Consider the following 19,222-nt stretch of genomic DNA (forward strand, 5'->3'; position numbering starts at 1 on the left):
GTCCCTCTTACCTCCTCCCTTGATGCGGCCACGCGATCCTGGAGAGCAGCGGCAAGTGTGCGTGCCCTAGTGGAAACCGGAGCCCTCCGCTGTAAGTACCCGGCAACCAGGATATAGCGCCGCCGGGGGAGGTGAGGGAGCCGCAGCATGATATTTCAGAATGACATATAGCACTTGTAAGTGCCTAAGCTGCGGCCCTTGAAGTCTTCTGTCTTCTAAAAAAATCTCTTTTCAGTGCTGCCTAGCGCAGCCCTCCCTGTTAGCTGCCTGCACTGCAGGCACCAACTTACAAACTGAGCTCCAGTGCCTGGAGGCGGGGATATAGAGGAGGCCGCGCTAAGCATCCTGGGAACTGTCAAAGCTTTTAGCCTGTTGGTGCCTCGGATCAAGATCCAACTCTACACCCCAATGCTATCCCTGTGGAACCTCAGTGTACCACGCTGCAGAAACTATGGTAGAGACTTTTGCCTGGCCAAAGAATTTCCACCACAAAGATAAAGAACATACAGTAGGAGTTTTCAGTTTCCTGAATTCCCAGCAAGGCATGATGTTGTTGATTACCTAGGTGGTAATAGGATTGTCAACAACTGTTACGTGACTAGCTGGCATAGTATACTGAGCACTGTACATCTGAAGTTTGAAAACTACATACTTTCTGTGAAAGAAATAGTTAGACAGAGACTTATATAGCACCTATGTAAGTAAAACATTATATGGGCTGTGACAAAATAAAAAGGAGCTGGCATAACACACAAAAGGTTGTCAGGAAACGAATGTACACACCTTAGCATTCACATAAGGATGGAAGGGGCCATACTTTTTCACTTCTGGGCAATTCTACATAAAAGAAGTCAAAAAAAAAAAAAAAAAGGAGAGGATGAAAATAAAACAAGTAATAAAATGGAGGTGCGGGCTACATTAGCTTTAATTATAAAATAAAACAAGTTGTTTTTTGTTTTTTAATAAAAACATCATCCTCATCAGGGACCTACGCTAGGTATAAAGGTGAAACTCAAAATTAGAATATCGTGCAAAAGTTCATTTATTTCAGTAATTCAACTTAAAAGGTGAAACTAATACTCTATATTATATAGACTCATTACATGCAAAGTGAGATATTTCAAGCCCTTATTTGTTGTAATTTTGATGATTGTGGCTTACAGTTTAAGATGACCCTAAATCCCAGAAAATTAGATTATTACATAAAAATCAATAAAAAAAAAAAAAGTATTTTAAATACAGAAATGTTGTCCCTCTGATAAGTATAATCATGCATATCTACTTGGTTTGGGCTCCTTTGCATGAATGACTGCCTCAAAGCGGCGTGGCATGGATTCTATCAGCCTTTGGCACTGCTGAGGTGTTATGGAAGACCACCATGCTTCAACAGCAGCCTTAAGTTCATCTGCATTGTTCGGTCTCATGTCTCTTATGTTTCTCTTGGTAATGCCCCATAGATTCTCTTTTTTCTTTAGCCCAGGTAAGACGTCTCTGACGTTTGTTGTTCAGGAGCAGCTTGACAAGAGGAATAAGACATTTGAAGCCCATGTCCAAGATCAGTCTGTGTGTGGTGGCTCTTGATGCACTAACTTCAGCCTCGGTTTACTCCTTGTGAAGCTCCCCCACACTTTTGAATGGCCTGTTCCTGACAAGAAAAAAAGAACTGGTATGTTGCTTAGTGGTCCAAAGTCCTCTTTTCTGATGAGAGCAAATTTTGTATCTCATTTGGAAACCAAGTCCCAGAGTGTGGAGGAAGAAAGGAGAGAGGCACACAATCCAAGATGCTTGAAGTCCAGTGTGAAGTTTCCGCAGTCTGTGTTGATTTGGGGAGCCATGTCATCTGCTGGTGTTGGTCCACTTTTCTTTATTAAGTCCAGAGTCAACGCAGCCGTCTACAAGGAAATGTTAGAGCACTTCATGCTTCCTTCAGCAGACAAGCTTTATGGAGATGCTGACTTCATTTTCCAGAAGGACTTGGCACCTGCCCACACTGCCAAAAGTACCAAAACCTGGTTCAATGACCATGGGATTACTGTGCTGGATTGGCCAGCAAACTCACCTGACCTGAACCCCATAGAGAATCTATGGGGCATTGCCAAGAGAAAGATGAGAGACATGAAACCTAACAATGCAGAAGAGCTGAAGGCCACTATTGAAGCATCCTGGTCTTCCCTAACACCTCAGCAGTGCCACAGGCTGATAGAATCCATGCCACGCCGCATTGAGGCAGTAATTCATGCAAACGGGGCCCAAACCAAGTACTGAGTACATATGCATGATTATACTTTTTAGAGGACTGACACTGAAAAACCTTTTTTTTATTGATTTTATGTAATATTCAAATTTTCAGAGATTTTGGATTTGGGTTTCTCTTAAGCTGTAATGCAAAACACAATCATCAAAATTATAACAAATAAAGGCGTGAAATATCTCACTTTGAATGTAATGAGTCTATATATTCGTTTCACCTTTTAAGTTGAATTACTGAAATAAATGAACTTTTGCACAATATTCTAATTTTCTAAGTTTCACCTGTATAAGGACAGCAAAGACTATTTTGTAACTTCTGATGGGTTTAAGGGTAAATAACAGCAGCAGCACAGTCAGTGATTAAAGCAGTAAAAGACGTAAGCAGAAAGTAATCTGCAGTGGAAAAAAACAAAATAAGGCTGGCTTAGCATGCTGAGAGTTCCAGTTCAACAGATGAGAGGTCACAGGTTGCGAAAGCCCTTGATAACCCACTACATTCAAAACATCATCCAGAGAAAACTCCAATTTAAGTTGATACAATAAAGTGCAAAAAGCAGTGAAAACACCACCTGAAACCAAAAGAACTAGTAGTAGTAAAAAATAAAATAAAATAAAATAAAAAATAAGAATTTACTCACCGGTAATTCTATTTCTCGTAGTCCGTAGTGGATGCTGGGAACTCCGTAAGGACCATGGGGATTAGACAGGCTCCGCAGGAGACTGGGCACTCTAAGAAAGAATTAGGACTACTGGTGTGCACTGGCTCCTCCCTCTATGCCCCTCCTCCAGACCTCCGTTAGGGAAACTGTGCCCGGAAGAGCCGACACAATAAGGAAAGGATTTGGAATCCCGAGTAAGACTCATACCAGCCACACCAATCACACCGTACAACTCGTGATACTATACCCAGTTAACAGTATGAACAACAACTGAGCCTCACGAACAGATGGCTCATAACAATAACCCTTTAGTTAGGCAATAACTATATACAAGTATTGCAGACAATCCGCACTTGGGATGGGCGCCCAGCATCCACTACGGACTACGAGAAATAGAATTACCGGTGAGTAAATTCTTATTTTCTCTGACGTCCTAGTGGATGCTGGGAACTCCGTAAGGACCATGGGGATTATACCAAAGCTCCCAAACGGGCGGGAGAGTGTGGATGACTCTGCAGCACCGAATGAGCAAACTCAAGGTCCGCCTCAGCCAGGGTATCAAACTTGTAGAATTTTGCAAACGTGTTTGATCCCGACCAGGTAGCAGCTCGGCAAAGTTGTAAAGCAGAGACCCCTCGGGCAGCCGCCCAAGAAGAGCCCACCTTCCTCGTGGAATGGGCTTTGACTGATTTAGGATGCGGCAGTCCAGCCGCAGAATGTGCAAGTTGAATCGTGGAGCAGATCCAGCGAGCAATAGTCTGCTTAGAAGCAGGAGCACCCAACTTGTTGGGTGCATGCAGGATAAACAGCGAGTCAGTCTGTCTTTCTGACTCTAGCCGTCCTGGAAACATAGATTTTCAGGGCCCGGACTACGTCCAGCAACTTGGAAGCCTCCAAGTCCCGAGTAGCCGCAGGCACCACAATAGGTTGGTTCAAATGAAACGCGGATACCACCTTAGGGAGGAATTGGGGACGCGTCCTCAATTCTGCTCTGTCCATATGGAAGATCAGATAGGGGCTTTTACAGGACAAAGCCGCCAATTCTGACACCCGCCTAGCCGAAGCCAAGGCCAAAAGCATGACCACTTTCCACGTGAGATATTTTAGTTCCACGGTCTGAAGTGGCTCAAACCAATGTGATTTTAGGAAATCCAACACAACGTTGAGATCCCACGGTGCCACTGGGGGCACAAAAGGGGGCTGAATATGCAGCACTCCCTTAACAAACGTCTGAACTTCAGGCAGTGAAGCCAGTTCTTTTTGAAAGAAAATAGACAGGGCTGAAATCTGGACTTTAATGGGTCCCAATTTTAGGCCCATAGTCACTCCTGACTGTAGGAAGTGCAGAAATCGACCCAGCTGAAATTCTTCTGTGGGGGCCTTCATAGCCTCACACCAAGCAACATATTTTCGCCATATGCGGTGATAATGCTTTGCTGTCACATCTTTCCTAGCTTTTATCAGCGTAGGAATGACTTCAACCGGAATGCCCTTTTCCATCAGGATCCGGCGTTCAACCGCCATGCCGTCAAACGCAGCCGCGGTAAGTCTTGGAACAGACAGGGCCCCTGCTGTAGCAGGTCCAGTCTGAGGGGCAGAGGCCAAGGGTCCTCTGAGATCATTTCTTGTAGTTCCGGGTACCAAGTCCTTCTTGGCCAATCCGGAACGATGAGTATAGTTCTTACTCCTCTCTTTCTTATTATCCTCAGCACCTTTGGTATGAGAGGAAGAGGAGGGAACACATAAACCGACTGGTACACCCACGGTGTCACTAGAGCGTCCACAGCTATCGCCTGAGGGTCCCTTGACCTGGCGCAATATCTTTTTAGCTTTTTGTTTAGGCGGGACGCCATCATGTCCACCTGTGGCCTTTCCCAACGGTTTACAATCAGTTGGAAGATTTCTGGATGAAGTCCCCACTCTCCCGGGTGGAGGTCGTGCCTGCTGAGGAAGTCTGCTTCCCAGTTGTCCACTCCCGGTATGAACACTGCTGACAGTGCTATCACGTGATGCGATCCGGACCACTTGTCTAACAGATCCCACTGAAAGATCCTTGCATGGAACCTGCCGAATGGAATTGCTTCGTAAGAAGCTACCATCTTTCCCAGGACTCGCATGCAGTGATGCACCGACACCTGTTTTGGTTTCAGGAGGTCTGTGACCAGAGATGACAACTCCTTGGCCTTCTCCTCCGGGAGAAACGCCTTCTTCTGTTCTGTGTCCAGAATCATACCCAGGAACAGCAGACGCGTCGTAGGAACCAGCTGCGACTTTGGAATATTCAGAATCCAGCCGTGCTGTTGTAGCACTTCCCGAGATAGTGCTACTCCGACCAACAACTGCTCCCTGGACCTCGCCTTTATAAGGAGATCGTCCAAGTATGGGATAATTATAACTCCCTTCTTTCGAAGGAGTATCATCATTTCGGCCATTACCTTGGTAAATACCCTCGGTGCCGTGGACAGACCAAACGGCAACGTCTGGAATTGGTAATGGCAGTCTTGTACCACAAAACGGAGGTACACCTGGTGAGGTGGGTAAATGGGGACATGCAGGTAAGCATCCTTGATGTCCAGTGATACCATGTAATCCCCTTCTTCCAGGCTTGCAATAACCGCCCTGAGCGATTCCATTTTGAACTTGAACCTTCTTATATAAGTGTTCAAGGATTTCAAATTTAGAATGGGTCTCACCGAATCGTCTGGTTTCGGTACCACAAACATTGTGGAATAGTAACCCCGTCCCTGTTGAAGGAGGGGAACTTTTATTATCACCTGCTGGAGGTACAGCTTGTGAATTGCCGCCAGCACTACCTCCCTGTCCGGGGGAGTAGCTGGCAAGGCTGATTTGAGGTAACGGCGAGAGGGAGACGTCTCGAATTCCAGCTTGTATCCCTGAGATACCACTTGTAGAACCCAGGGATCCACCTGTGAGCGAACCCACTGGTCGCTGAAGTTCCAGAGACGGGCCCCCACCGCACCTGGCTCCACCAGTGGAGCCCCAGCGTCATGCGGTGGATTTAGTGAAAGCAGGGGAGGATTTCTGTTCTTGGGAACTGGCTGTATGGTGCAGCTTTTTCCCTCTACCCCTGCCTCTGGGCAGAAAGGACGCGCCTTTTACCCGCTTGCCTTTCTGGGGCCGAAAGGACTGTACCTGATAATACGGTGCTTTCTTTGGCTGTGAGGGAACCTGGGGTAAAAATGTCGACTTCCCAGCTGTCGCTGTGGAAACGAGGTCCGAAAGACCATCCCCAAACAATTCCTCACCCTTGTAAGGCAAAACCTCCATGTGCCTTTTAGAATCCGCATCACCTGTCCACTGCCGAGTCCATAATACTCTCCTGGCAGAAATGGACATTGCATTTATTCTAGATGCCAGCCGGCAAATATCCCTCTGTGCATCTCTCATGTATAAGACTACGTCTTTAATATGCTCTATGGTTAGCAATATAGTGTCCCTGTCAAGGGAATCAATGTTATCAGACAGGGAATCAGACCACGCTGCTGCAGCACTGCACATCCATGCTGAAGCAATAGCAGGTCTCAGTATAGTACCCGAGTGTGTATATACAGACTTCAGGATAGCCTCCTGCTTTCTATCCGCAGGCTCCTTTAAGGCGGCCGTATCCTGAGACGGTAGTGCCACCTTTTTTGACAAGCGTGTGAGCGCTTTATCCACCCTCGGGGATGTCTCCCAACGTACCCTGTCCTCTGGCGGGAAAGGGTACGCCATTAGTAACTTTTTAGATATCACTAGTTTTTTTTATCAGGGGAAGCCCACTCTTCTTCACACACTTCATTTAACTCATCTGAAGGGGGAAAAACCACTGGTTGCTTTTTCTCCCCAAACATAATACCCTTTTTAGTGGTACCTGGGTTAATGTCAGAAATGTGCAACACATTTTTCATTGCCGTAATCATGCAACGGATGGCCCTAGTGGAATGTACATTAGTCTCGTCGTCATCGACACTGGAGTCAGACTCCGTGTCGACATCTGTGTCTGCCATCTGAGGTAGCGGGCGTTTTTGAGCCCCTAATGGCCTTTGAGACGCCTGGGCAGGCACTGGCTGAGAAGCTGGCTGTCCCACAGCTGTTATGTCATCGAACCTTTTATGTAAGGAGTTGACACTGTCGGTTAATACCTTCCACATATCCATCCACTCTGGTGTCGACCCCGCAGGGGGTGACATCACATTTATCGGCACCTGCTCCGCCTCCACATAAGCCTCCTCATCAAACATGTCGACACAGCCGTACCGACACACCGCACACACACAGGGAATGCTCTGACTGAGGACAGGACCCCACAAAGTCCTTTGGGGAGACAGAGAGAGAGTATGCCAGCACACACCACAGCGCTATATAAACAGGGATTTACACTACACAAAGTGATTTTCCCTATAGCAGCTATAATATACAGTTTTGCGCCTAAATTTAGTGCCCCCCCCTCTCTTTTTTACCCTATTGAGCCTGGAAACTGCAGGGGAGAGCCCGGGGAGCGTCCTTTCAGCGGAACTGTGAAGAGGAAATGGCGCCAGTGTGCTGAGGGAGATAGCCTCGCCCCTTTTTCGGTGGGCTTCTCCCGCTCTTTTATTAATATTATGGCAGGGGATTTTTACACATATATAGTTTATTAGACTATATTATGTGTTTTTTTGCCATTTTAAGGTACTCTAATTGCAGCCCAGGGCGCCCCCCCCCCCCAGCGCCCTGCACCCATCAGTGACCGGAGTATGTGGTGTGCATAGGGAGCAATGGCGCACAGCTGCAGTGCTGTGCGCTACCTTAATGAAGACCGGAGTCTTCAGCCGCCGATTTCCAGGACGTTCTTCTTGCTTCTGGCTCTGCAAGGGGGACGGCGGCGCGGCTCCGGGACCGGACGACCGAGGCTGGGCCTGTGTTCGATCCCTCTGGAGCTAATGGTGTCCAGTAGCCTAGAAGCCCAAGCTAGCTGCAAGCAGGTAGGTTCGCTTCTCTCCCCTAAGTCCCTCGTAGCAGTGAGTCTGTTGCCAGCAGATCTCACTGAAAATAAAAAACCTAATAAATACTTTCTTTACTAGATGCTCAGGAGAGCCCCTAGTGTGCAACCAGCTCGAGCCGGGCACAGATTCTAACTGAGGTCTGGAGGAGGGGCATAGAGGGAGGAGCCAGTGCACACCAGTAGTCCTAATTCTTTCTTAGAGTGCCCAGTCTCCTGCGGAGCCCGTCTAATCCCCATGGTCCTTACGGAGTTCCCAGCATCCACTAGGACGTCAGAGAAAAGGGGGGGGGGGGGGATTACATTCAGAAAGCATACCAAAATGTGATCTAAAAATATAACCTACACAACAAATTATATGAACACAAAATATGAATACCGTATATACTTGAGTATAAGCCGACTTTTTCAGCACTTTTTTTTGTGCTGAAAAAGCCACCTCGGCTTATACTCGAGTCAGTGGCAGTGCAGTGTGAAGGAGGGACATGGAGCGCACAGCGCGCGCCTCTCCTGTGTCCCTCCTGCATCTCCGGCGGGTCTATTAAAGGAAGTACCCGTTAGTGACCTCTGATCACGAACCGGCACTTCCTTTAATAGACTCGCCACGGCCGCCGGAGATGCAGGAGGGACACAGGAGAGGCGCGCGCTGTGCGCTCCGTGTCCCTCCTTCAGAAGACAGCGCGGGATCAACGGGGGGGGATAAGTAACAGGCACTGTGGGAGGGGGCATATGTGGCAGCATGAGGGGCATATCTGGCAGCATGAGGGGCATATCTGGCAGCATGAAGGGCATATCTGGCAGCATGAAGGGCATATGTGGCAGCATGAAGGCATATCTGGCACATCTGGCACTGTGGGGCATATGTGGCAGCATGAGGGGCATATCTGGCACATCTGGCACTGTGGGGCATATGTGGCAGCATGAGGGGCATATCTGGCAGCATGAGGGCATATCTGGCACATCTGGCACTGTGGGGCATATTTGGCAGCATGAGGGCATATCTGGCACATCAGGCAGTATGAGGTCATATCTGGCAGTATGAGGTCATATCTGGCAGTATGAGGTCATATGTGGCAGTATGAGGTCATATGTGGCAGTATGAGGTCATATGTGGCAGTATGAGGTCATATCTGGCAGTATGAGGTCATATCTGGCAGTATGAGGGCATATCTGGCAGTATGAGGGCATATCTGGCAGCATGAGGGCATATCTGGCAGCATGAGGGCATATCTGGCACTGTGAGGGCATATCTGGCACTGTGAGGGCATATCTGGCACTGTGAGGGCATATCTGGCACTGTGAGGGCATATCTGGCACTGAGGGCTGTGTACGGCTAGAGCTGCATTTCCCACCCTAGGCTTATACTCGAGTCAATAAGTTTTCCCTGGTTTTTGTGGTAGAATTAGGTGCATCGGCTTATATTCGGGTCGACTTATACTCAAGTATATACGGTAGATAGAATAACTTATCACATGCTGCCTTCCCTTAATTAACAACCTGCCCAGTTAAAAGCTCTGCCACCAAAGCAGGAATTGTCATTGACAGAGAACGAATGAATAAACCCTATAATGTTTCTTGTTTTTTAAAAACAGAAAAGCAAATGCAATTATTAGATGCCAAGCAACGTTAGCCTATGCACCCCTTCTACTGCAATAAACCACAAGGGTACAAAGCTGATGTCATCCAGTCTCAGGAGAGACTCATGCACGCGTAAGGGCCCTGAGCCGACATTACCTGTTGCTGAAAAGCTCCTTTGTCTTAAGATTCTCTAAAATGTTCTCAATCTGATATCAGCATGAATTATTATTATGCTGGATATTTATGAAACACTACATTTTTATACAGTTTGCACAAAAGACGTCACAAATGTGCTAACATTACTCACAATCACTGAACTTTTCATACAGTATCTTTTTCCCTTCATTTATTTAATTTAGGGAAATGTGGTACCACAACCGATTTAAATGACTGTTTAGTGATGAAGAGATAAAAGTCTGAGTTTTGTTCTTGTGTGTTTTTTTTTTTATATAGATTTTATCTTCAACCCACAAATAAGTCATACTGAACACAGATTTACATATTTAGATGGCTGGGCAGTGAATAAGCGTTCATTCGATAATACAATTCTGAAAGCCATTCTCAACTCACGTTGTATACACAGAGCAGCCCAACATCTACAAAAATACTGTTTGTAGCACCAAATTAACATCCATGGAGAAAAAAAAAAAGGAGATTTATGGTAGACTTACCATAGCTAACTCTTTCTGCAAGGTACACGGGGTTCCACAGGGAATACATCGGGGTGTAGAGTTGGATCTTGATCCAAGGCACCAACAGGCTGAAGCTTTGACTGTTCCCAGGATGCATTGCACCGCCTTCTCTAAAACCCCGCCTCCGGACACTGCAGCTCAGTTTCGTTAAACAGTCCAATGAAGTAGCAGGTAAAAGAGACGGCAGATGTTAGTCACATAGAACCACATTCTCACGACAGGAGAAGGGACCAGCGGCTAATGTCATGCAAACCAAAAGAAGATAAGTGCGTCAGCGTGGGCACCCTGTGGAAACCAGTGTACCTCGCAGAAACAGCTTTAACAATGGTAAGTATTACCATTAATCTCCTTTTCCTGCAGTGGGGTACACTGGTATTCCACAGGGAATACATCGGGGATGTCCTAAAGCACTTCCTCATGGGAGGGGACGCACCGTAGGGGGCACAAGAACCCGGCGTCCAAAGGAAGCATCCTGGGAGGCGGAAGTATCAAAGGCATAAAACCCAATGAACGTGTTCACTGAGGACCACGTAGCCGCCTTGCACAATTGTTCAGCGGATGCCCCTCGGCGGGCCAACCGAGAAGGTCCAACAGACCGAGTAGAATGGGCTTTGATAGCAGCAGGAGCTGGAAGACCAGTCTGTGCATATACTTGTGCAATCACCATTCTAATCCATCTGGCCAAGGTTTGCTCATTTGCAGGCCAGCCATGTTTGTGAAAACCAAGAAGTACAAAAAGGGTATCTGGGTATCAGGCAGTCCTCTCCACGTAGATACGGAGAGCCCGTACCACATCCAAAGACCGTTCTTTGGAAGACAAACCAGAAGAAATAAAAGACGGAACCAGAAGAAATAAAAGACGGAACCACAATCCCTTGGTTAAGATGGAAAGAAGATACCACAAGGTAAATTTACTAAGATGGTAATTCTATTTAAGATGGGATGTTGTCCATAGCAACCGATCAGATTCTACTTCTCATTTATCTAGCACCTTCTAGAAGATAATACCTGGAATCTGATTAGTTGCTATGGGTAACATCCCATCTTAAATAGAAATCCCATCTTAGTAAATTTGCCCCCCACGTTAGGTTGATAACCGGTGCGAGTTCTGAGAACTGCCCGGTCACGTTCAAAAATCAAAAAGGGAGGACGACAGGACAAAGCACCTAAGTCCGACACCCCCCTAGCAGAGGAAATACCCAGCAGAAACACGACCTTAAGCGTTAGGCATTTAAGGTCCACAGACTCAAGAGGTTCAAATGGAGACTCTTGTAGGGCATTTAAGACAACAGACAGATCCCATGGAGCCACAGGAGGGACATAGAGAGGCTGAATCCTTGAAAGTATGAACATCAGGAATAGACACAATCTTTCTCTGAAACCACACCGACAAGGCAGATATATGAACCTTGAGAGAGGCCAGGCGAAGGCCTAAATCTAGGCCTTGTTGCAGAAAAGCCAAAATCCTGGAAGTTCTGAACGAATAGGCATCATAATTCTTAGCAGCACACCATGTGAAGTAAGAGTTCAAGACCCAGTATTAAATCCGTGCAGAAGCCGGTTTGCGGGCCTTAACATAGTTTGAATAACCGCATCGGAGAAGCCTTTGGCCCTCAGGAGTGAAGCTTCAAGAGCCACGCCGTCAAAGCCAGTCTGGCCAGGTCCGGGTAGACACAAGGGCCCTGAATGAGGAGGTCTGGGCGTTGAGGAAGTAGAAGAGGACGCTCTATCGATAGACCTTGCAGATCCGAGAACCAATGCCGTCTGGGTAACGCCGGAGAGACTAGAAGTAGTATTCCTCTTTCTTACTTGAACTTCCATAGTACCCTGAGCAGGAGGGACACTGGAGGGAACACATATGGCTGCCGAAAGCTACATGGAATTGCCAGTGCTTCCACGAACGCTGCTTGAGGTTTCCTTGTCCTTGATCCGAATACAGGAACTTTGTAATTATGACGAGACGCCACCAGGTCTACATCTGGTAGGCCCCACTTGTCCACTAGGAGTTGAAAGACTTCCAGATGAAGACTCCACTCTCTGGCGTGAACGTCCTGACGACTAAGGAAATCCGCTTCTCAGTCGAGGACTCCAGGAATGAACACTGCCGATATTGCTGGCAGACGGTGGATTTTTGATACTTCCAACATTGCCATGCGGCTCCGAATTCCACCTTGATGATTTATGTACGCCACCGTGGTGGCTTTGTCTGATTGTACTTGAACAGGCCTGTTCTGTACCAGAGGCAGGGCAAGCGTCAATGCATTGAACAATGCCCGCAGTTCCAGAATGTTTATCGGGAGGAGAGATTCCTCCCTGGTCCACCGACCCTGGAGAGTGTGTTGCTCCAACACTTCGCCCTAACCCCGCAGACTGGCGTCCATTGTCCGGAGGACCCAGCTGGAGATCCAGAAGGGACGGCCCCTGCTCAACTGTTGGTCCTGTAGCCACCAGCTCAGTGACAGACGAACCTCCGGAGTCAAGGAGATAATTTGAGACCTAATCCAATGGGGCAAGCCGTCCCACTTGGAAAGATTAACCTCTGTAGAGGGTGGGAATGAAATGGAGCGTAGTCTACCTTGTCGAAAGCCGACACCATGAGGCCTAGTACTTGCATCGCCGAGCGTATCGACACTCTTGGGCGAGAGAGTAAGTATCTGATACTGTCCTGAAGTTTCGGAAGATCCTGATTCCCTGACAGCAGAGAAGGGCCGTCATTACGACTATGACCTTGGTGAAGATCTGAGGGGCCATGGCCAGTCCAAATGCCAGAGTATGGAACTGATAATGGAGATTGCCAATAGCAAACCACAGATATTGTTGATGCGATAAGGCAATAGGTATATGTAGGTAAGCATCCTGTATGTCCAGGGATACCATATAGTCGTCGGTTTCCATGGCCAGAACAATAGAGCGCAGTTTCCATACGGAATTTGGACACTCACAAATTTTTTCAATGCTTTGAGGTTGAGTATAGGCCAGAAGGACCCATTTGGCTTCGGAACTAGAAACCGGGTCGAATAGTATCCCTTGCCTCTCTTGGACAGAGGTGCCGGCACTACCACTCCTGTGCCCAGGAGGGATTGCACAACCAAGTGTAGAGCTTGCGCTTTCAACGGATCCGAAGGGATAACCGTCGAGCAGAACTGGCGAGTGGGACATCTCTTTAAAGATTGCGTACCAGTGAAAGACAACTTCCCGCACCCAAGTGTCCTAAGTGGTCTTTAGCCAGGCCTGGGCGAACTGCAGAAGTCGGCCTACCATCCTGGGGTCCTGCTGTAGCAGGCATGTCTTGTTTGGAGGTAGGCTGACGGGCGGCCCAGGATTGTTCAGGTCCTGGGACCGCGATTTACCGGCGGGTCCCACCTGGGGGACCCTCTTACCTCCTCCCTGATGTGCAGACCCACGATCCAGGAGAGCATCAGCGGTGGTGTGCCTGAAGACCGGTGTGCCTCTGCTGCAAGTACCCGGGAACCCGGCCACGGGAGTATGCAGCGCTGCTGGGGAGGTGATGGAGCCACAGCACACAATGTCAGAATGACAAATAGTGCTGTGGCCCTTGAAGTCTTCTTAAATAGCTCTTTTCAGGGCTGCCTAGCGCAGGCACTGCAGGCACCAACTTACAAACGGAGCTCCAGTGTCCGGAGGCGGGGTTATAGAGGAGGCTGTGCAATGCATCCTGGGAACAGACAAAGCTTTAGCCTGTTGGTGCCTCGGATCAAGATCCAACTCTACACCCCGATGTATTCCATGTGGAACACAGTGTACCCCGCTGCAGAAATAATAAGAATTTACTTACCGATAATTCTATTTCTCGGAGTCCGTAGTGGATGCTGGGGTTCCTGAAAGGACCATGGGGAATAGCGGCTCCGCAGGAGACAGGGCACAAAAAGTAAAGCTTCAGGATCAGGTGGTGTGCACTGGCTCCTCCCCCTATGACCCTCCTCCAAGCCAGTTAGGTACTGTGCCCGGACGAGCGTACACAATAAGGGAGGAATTTTGAATCCCGGGTAAGACTCATACCAGCCACACCAATCACACCGTACAACTTGTGATCTAAACCCAGTTAACAGTATGATAACAGCGGAGCCTCTGAAAAGATGGCTCACAACAATAATAACCCGATTTTTGTAACTATGTACAAGTATTGCAGATAATCCGCACTTGGGATGGGCGCCCAGCATCCACTACGGACTCCGAGAAATAGAATTATCGGTAAGTAAATTCTTATTTTCTCTATCGTCCTAGTGGATGCTGGGGTTCCTGAAAGGACCATGGGGATTATACCAAAGCTCCCAAACGGGCGGGAGAGTGCGGATGACTCTGCAGCACCGAATGAGAGAACTCCAGGTCCTCTTTTGCCAGGATATCAAATTTGTAGAATTTTACAAACGTGTTCTCCCCTGACCACGTAGCTGCTCGGCAGAGTTGTAATGCCGAGACCTCTCGGGCAGCCGCCCAAGATGAGCCCACCTTCCTTGTGGAATGGGCCTTAATCGATTTAGACTGTGGCAGGCCTGCCTCAGACTGTGCAAGTTGAATTGTGTTACAATCCAACGAGCAATCGACTGCTTAGAAGCAGGCGCACCAAACTTGTTGGGTGCATACAGTATAAACAGCGAGTCAGATTTTCGGACTCCAGCTGTCCTGGAATATATTTTCAGGGCCCTGACAACTTCTAGCAACTTGGAGTCCTCCAAGTCCCTAGTAGGGGCAAGGCACCACAATAAGCTGGTTCAGGTGAAACACTGACACCACCTTAGGGAGAGAACTGGGGACGAGTCCGCAGCTCTGCCCTGTCCGAATGGACAAACAGATATGGGCTTTTTTGAGAAAAAACCACCAATTTGACACTCGCCTGGTCCAGGCCAGGGCCAAGAGCATGGTCACTTTTTATGTGAGATGCTGCAAATCCACATATTTGACTGGTTTTAAACCAATGTGATTTGAGAAATCCCAGAACTACGTTGAGATCCCACAGTGCCACTGGAGGCACAAAAAAAGGGGTTTGTATATGCAATACTCCCTTGACAAACTTCTGGACTTCAGGAACTGAAGCCAATTCTTTCTGGAAGAAAATTTACAGGGCCGAATTTGAACCTTAATGGACCCCAATTTGAGGCCCATAGACACTCCTGTTTGCAGGAAATGCAGGAAACGACCGAGTTGAAATTTCTTTGTGGGGCCTTCCTGGCCTCACACCACGCAACAAATTTTCGCCACACGTGGTGATAATGTTGTGCGGTCACCTCCTTTCTGGCTTTGACCAGGGTAGGAATGACCTCTTCCGGAATGCCTTTTTTCCCTTAGGATCCGGCTTTCCATCGCCATGCCGACAAACGCAGCTGCGGTAAGTCTTGGAACAGACATGATACTTGCTGAAGCAAGTCCCTTCTTAGCGGCAGAGGCCATAAGACCTCTGTAAGCATCTCTTGAAGTTCCGGGTACCAAGTCCTTCTTGGCCAATCCGGAGCCATGAGTATAGTTCTTACTCCTCTACGTCTTATAATTCTCAGCACCTTAGGTATGAGAAGCAGAGGAGGGAACACATACACCGACTGGTACACCCACGGTGTTACCAGAACGTCCACATCTATTGCCTGAGGGTCCCTTGACCTGGCGCAATACCTGTCCCGTTTTTTGTTCAGACGGGACGCCATCATGTCCACCTTTGGTATTTCCCAACGGTTTACAATCATGTGGAAAAAACTTCTCAATGAAGTTTCCACTCTCCCGGGTGGAGGTCGTGCTGAGGAAGTCTGCTTCCCAGTTTCCATTCCCGGGATGAAAAACTGCTGACAGTGTTATCACATGATTTTCCGCCCAGCGAAAAGTCCTTGCAGTTTCTGCCATTGCCCTCCTGCTTCTTGTGTCGCCCTGTCTGTTTACGTGGGCGACTGCCGTGATGTTTTTCCCACTGGATCAATACCGGCTGACCTTGAAGCAGAGGTCTTGCTAAGCTTAGAGCATTATAAATTTACCCTTAGCTCCAGTATATTTATGTGGAGAAAAGTCTCCATACTTGATCACACTCCCTGGAAATTTTTCCCTTGTGTGACTGCTCCCCAGCCTCTCAGGCTGGGCTCCGTGGTTACCAGCATCCAATCCTGAATGCCGAATCTGCGGCCCTCTAGAAGATGAGCACTCTATAACCACCACAGGAGAGACACCCTTGTCCTTGGATATTGGGTTATCCGCTGATGCATCTGAAGATGCGATCCGGACCATTTGTCCAGCAGATCCCACTGAAAAGTTCTTACGTGAAATCTGCCGAATGGAATTGCTTCGTAGGAAGCCACCATTTTTACCAGGACCCTTGTGCAATGATGCACTGTTTTTAGGAGGTTCCTGACTTGCTCGGATAACTCCCTGGCTTTCTCTTCCGGGAGAAACACCTTTTTCTGGACTGTGTCCAGAATCATCCCTAGGCACAGCAGACGTGTCGTCGGGATCAGCTGCGATTTTGGAATATTTAGAATCCACCCGTGCTGATTGTAGCAGTATCCGAGATAGTGCTACTCCGACCTCCAACTGTTCCCTGGACTATGCCCCTATCAGGAGATCGTCCAAGTAAGGGATAATTAAGACGCCTTTTCTTTGAAGAAGAATCATCAATTCGGCCATTACCTTGGTAAAGACCCCGGGGTGCCGTGGACAATCCAAACGGCAGCGTCTGAAACTGATAGTGACAGTTCTGCACCACGAACCTGAGGTACCCTTAGTGAGAAGGGCAAATTTGGGACATAAAGGTAAGCATCCCTGATGTCCCGGGACACTATATAGTCCCCTTCTTCCTGGTTCGTTATCACTGCTCTGAGTGACTTCATCTTAATTTGAACCTTTGTAAGTGTTCAAAAAATTTTTTTAGAATAAGTCTCACCTAGCCTTCTGGCTTCAGTACCACAATATAGTGTGGAATAATACCCCTTTTCTGTAGTAGGAGGGGTAATTTAATTGTCACCTGCTGGGAACACAGCTTGTGAATTTTTTTCCATACTACCTCCTTGTCGGAGGGAGACTTGGTAAAGCAGACTTCAGGAGCCTGCGAAGGGGAAACGTCTCGACATTCCCATCTGTACCCCCGGGATACTACTTGTAGGATCCAGGGGTCCTGTACGGTCTCAGCGCCATGCTGAGAACTTGTCAGACGCGGTGGAACGCTTCTGTTCCTGGGAATAGGCTGCCTGTTGCAGTCTTCTTCCCTTTCCTCTATCCCTGGGCAGATATGATCTTATAGGGACGAGAGGACTGAGGCTGAAAAGACGGTGTCTTTTTCTGCAGAGATGTGACTTAGGGTAAAAAACGGTGGATTTTCCAGCAGTTGCCGTGACCACCAGGTCCGATGGACCGACCCCAAACAAGTCCTCTTCCTTTATACGGCCATACTGTGCCGTTTGGAATCTGCATCACCTGACCACTGTCGTGTCCATAACATCTTCTGGCAGTTATGGACATCGCGTTTATTCATGATGCCAGAGTGCAAATATCCCTCTGTGCATCTCGCATATATAGAAATGCTCTATAGTCAATAAAATACTGTCCCTGTCAAGGGTATCAATATTTTTAGTCAGGGAATCCGACCAAGCCACCCTAGCTCTGCACATCCAGGCTGAGGCGATCGCTGGCCGCAGTATAACACCAGTATGTGTGTATATACTTTTTATTATATTTTCCAGCCTTGTCAGCTGGTCCTTGAGGACGGCCCTATCTATAGACGGTACCGCCACTTGTTTTGATAAGCGTGTGAGCGCCTTATCCACCTTAAGGGGTGTTTCCCAACGCGCCCTAACTTCTGGCGGGAAAGGGTATACCGCCCATAATTTTCTATCGGGGGGAACCCACGCATCATCACACACTTTATTTAATTTATCTGATTCAGGAAAAACTATGGTAGTTTTTTCACATCCCACATAATACCCTCTTTTGTGGTACTTGTAGTATCAGAAATACGTAACACCTCCTTCATTGCCTTTAACGTGTGGCCCTAATAAGGAATACGTTTGTTTATTCACCGTCGACACTGGATTCAGTGTCCCTGTCTGTGTCTGTGTCGACCGACTAAAGTAAACGGGCGTTTTAAAACCCTTGACGGTGTTTTTGAGACGTCTGGACCGTACTAATTGTTTGTCGGCCGTCTCATGTCGTCAACCGACCTTGCAGCGTGTTGACATTATCACGTAATTTCCTAAATAAGCCATCCATTCCGGTGTCGACTCCCTAGAGAGTGACATCACCATTACAGGCAATTGCTCCGCCTCCTCACCAACATCGTCCTCCTACCTGTCGACACACACGTACCGACACACAGCACACACACAGGGAATGCTCTGATAGAGGACAGGACCCACTAGCCCTTTGGAGAGACAGAGGGAGAGTTTGCCAGCACACACCAAAAACGCTATAATTATATAGGGACAACCTTATATAAGTGTTTTCCCTTATAGCATCTTAATATATATATAAGCATATCGCCAAATTAGTGCCCCCCCTCTCTGTTTTAACCCTGTTTCTGTAGTGCAGTGCAGGGGAGAGCCTGGGAGCCTTCCCTCCAGCCTTTCTGTGAGGGAAAATGGCGCTGTGTGCTGAGGAGATAGGCCCCGCCCCTTTTTCGGCGGCCTCGTCTCCCGCTCTTAACGGATTCTGGCAGGGGTTAAATATCTCCATATAGCCTCCGGAGGCTATATGTGAGGTATTTTTAGCCAAAATAGGTATTCATTTGCCTCCCAGGGCGCCCCCCTCCCAGCGCCCTGCACCCTCAGTGACTGCCGTGTGAAGTGTGCTGAGAGGAAAATGGCGCACAGCTGCAGTGCTGTGCGCTACCTTTAGAAGACTGAGGAGTCTTCTGCCGCCGATTCTGGACCTCTTCTTACTTCAGCATCTGCAAGGGGGCCGGCGGCAAGGCTCCGGTGACCATCCAGGCTGTACCTGTGATCGTCCCTCTGGAGCTGAAGTCCAGTAGCCAAGAAGCCAATCCATCCTGCACGCAGGTGAGTTCACTTCTTCTCCCCTAAGTCCCTCGTTGCAGTGATCCTGTTGCCAGCAGGACTCACTGTAAAATAAAAAACCTA

At 48.0% G+C, this 19,222-nt stretch overlaps 1 protein-coding gene across 6 annotated transcripts in view; it reads right to left on the reverse strand.

Moving 5' to 3' along the window:
• ANKS1A (ankyrin repeat and sterile alpha motif domain containing 1A) overlaps window positions 1–19,222 on the reverse strand; it is a 599,988-nt gene that overhangs the window by 421,231 nt on the left and 159,535 nt on the right. For 4 of the 6 annotated variants that reach the window (XM_063954919.1, XM_063954917.1, XM_063954918.1 and 1 more), the window contains exon 4: window positions 784–837. The exons of the other annotated variants lie outside the window; for them this stretch is intronic. In XM_063954919.1, coding sequence (XP_063810989.1) covers window positions 784–837 — 54 coding nt within the window. The remainder of the gene's footprint in view (window positions 1–783; window positions 838–19,222) is intronic. 6 annotated transcript variants of the gene reach the window in all.

The sequence above is a fragment of the Pseudophryne corroboree genome, chromosome 2, assembly GCF_028390025.1.
Source record: "Pseudophryne corroboree isolate aPseCor3 chromosome 2, aPseCor3.hap2, whole genome shotgun sequence".
In the NCBI taxonomy this organism is placed as follows: Eukaryota; Metazoa; Chordata; class Amphibia; order Anura; family Myobatrachidae; genus Pseudophryne; species Pseudophryne corroboree.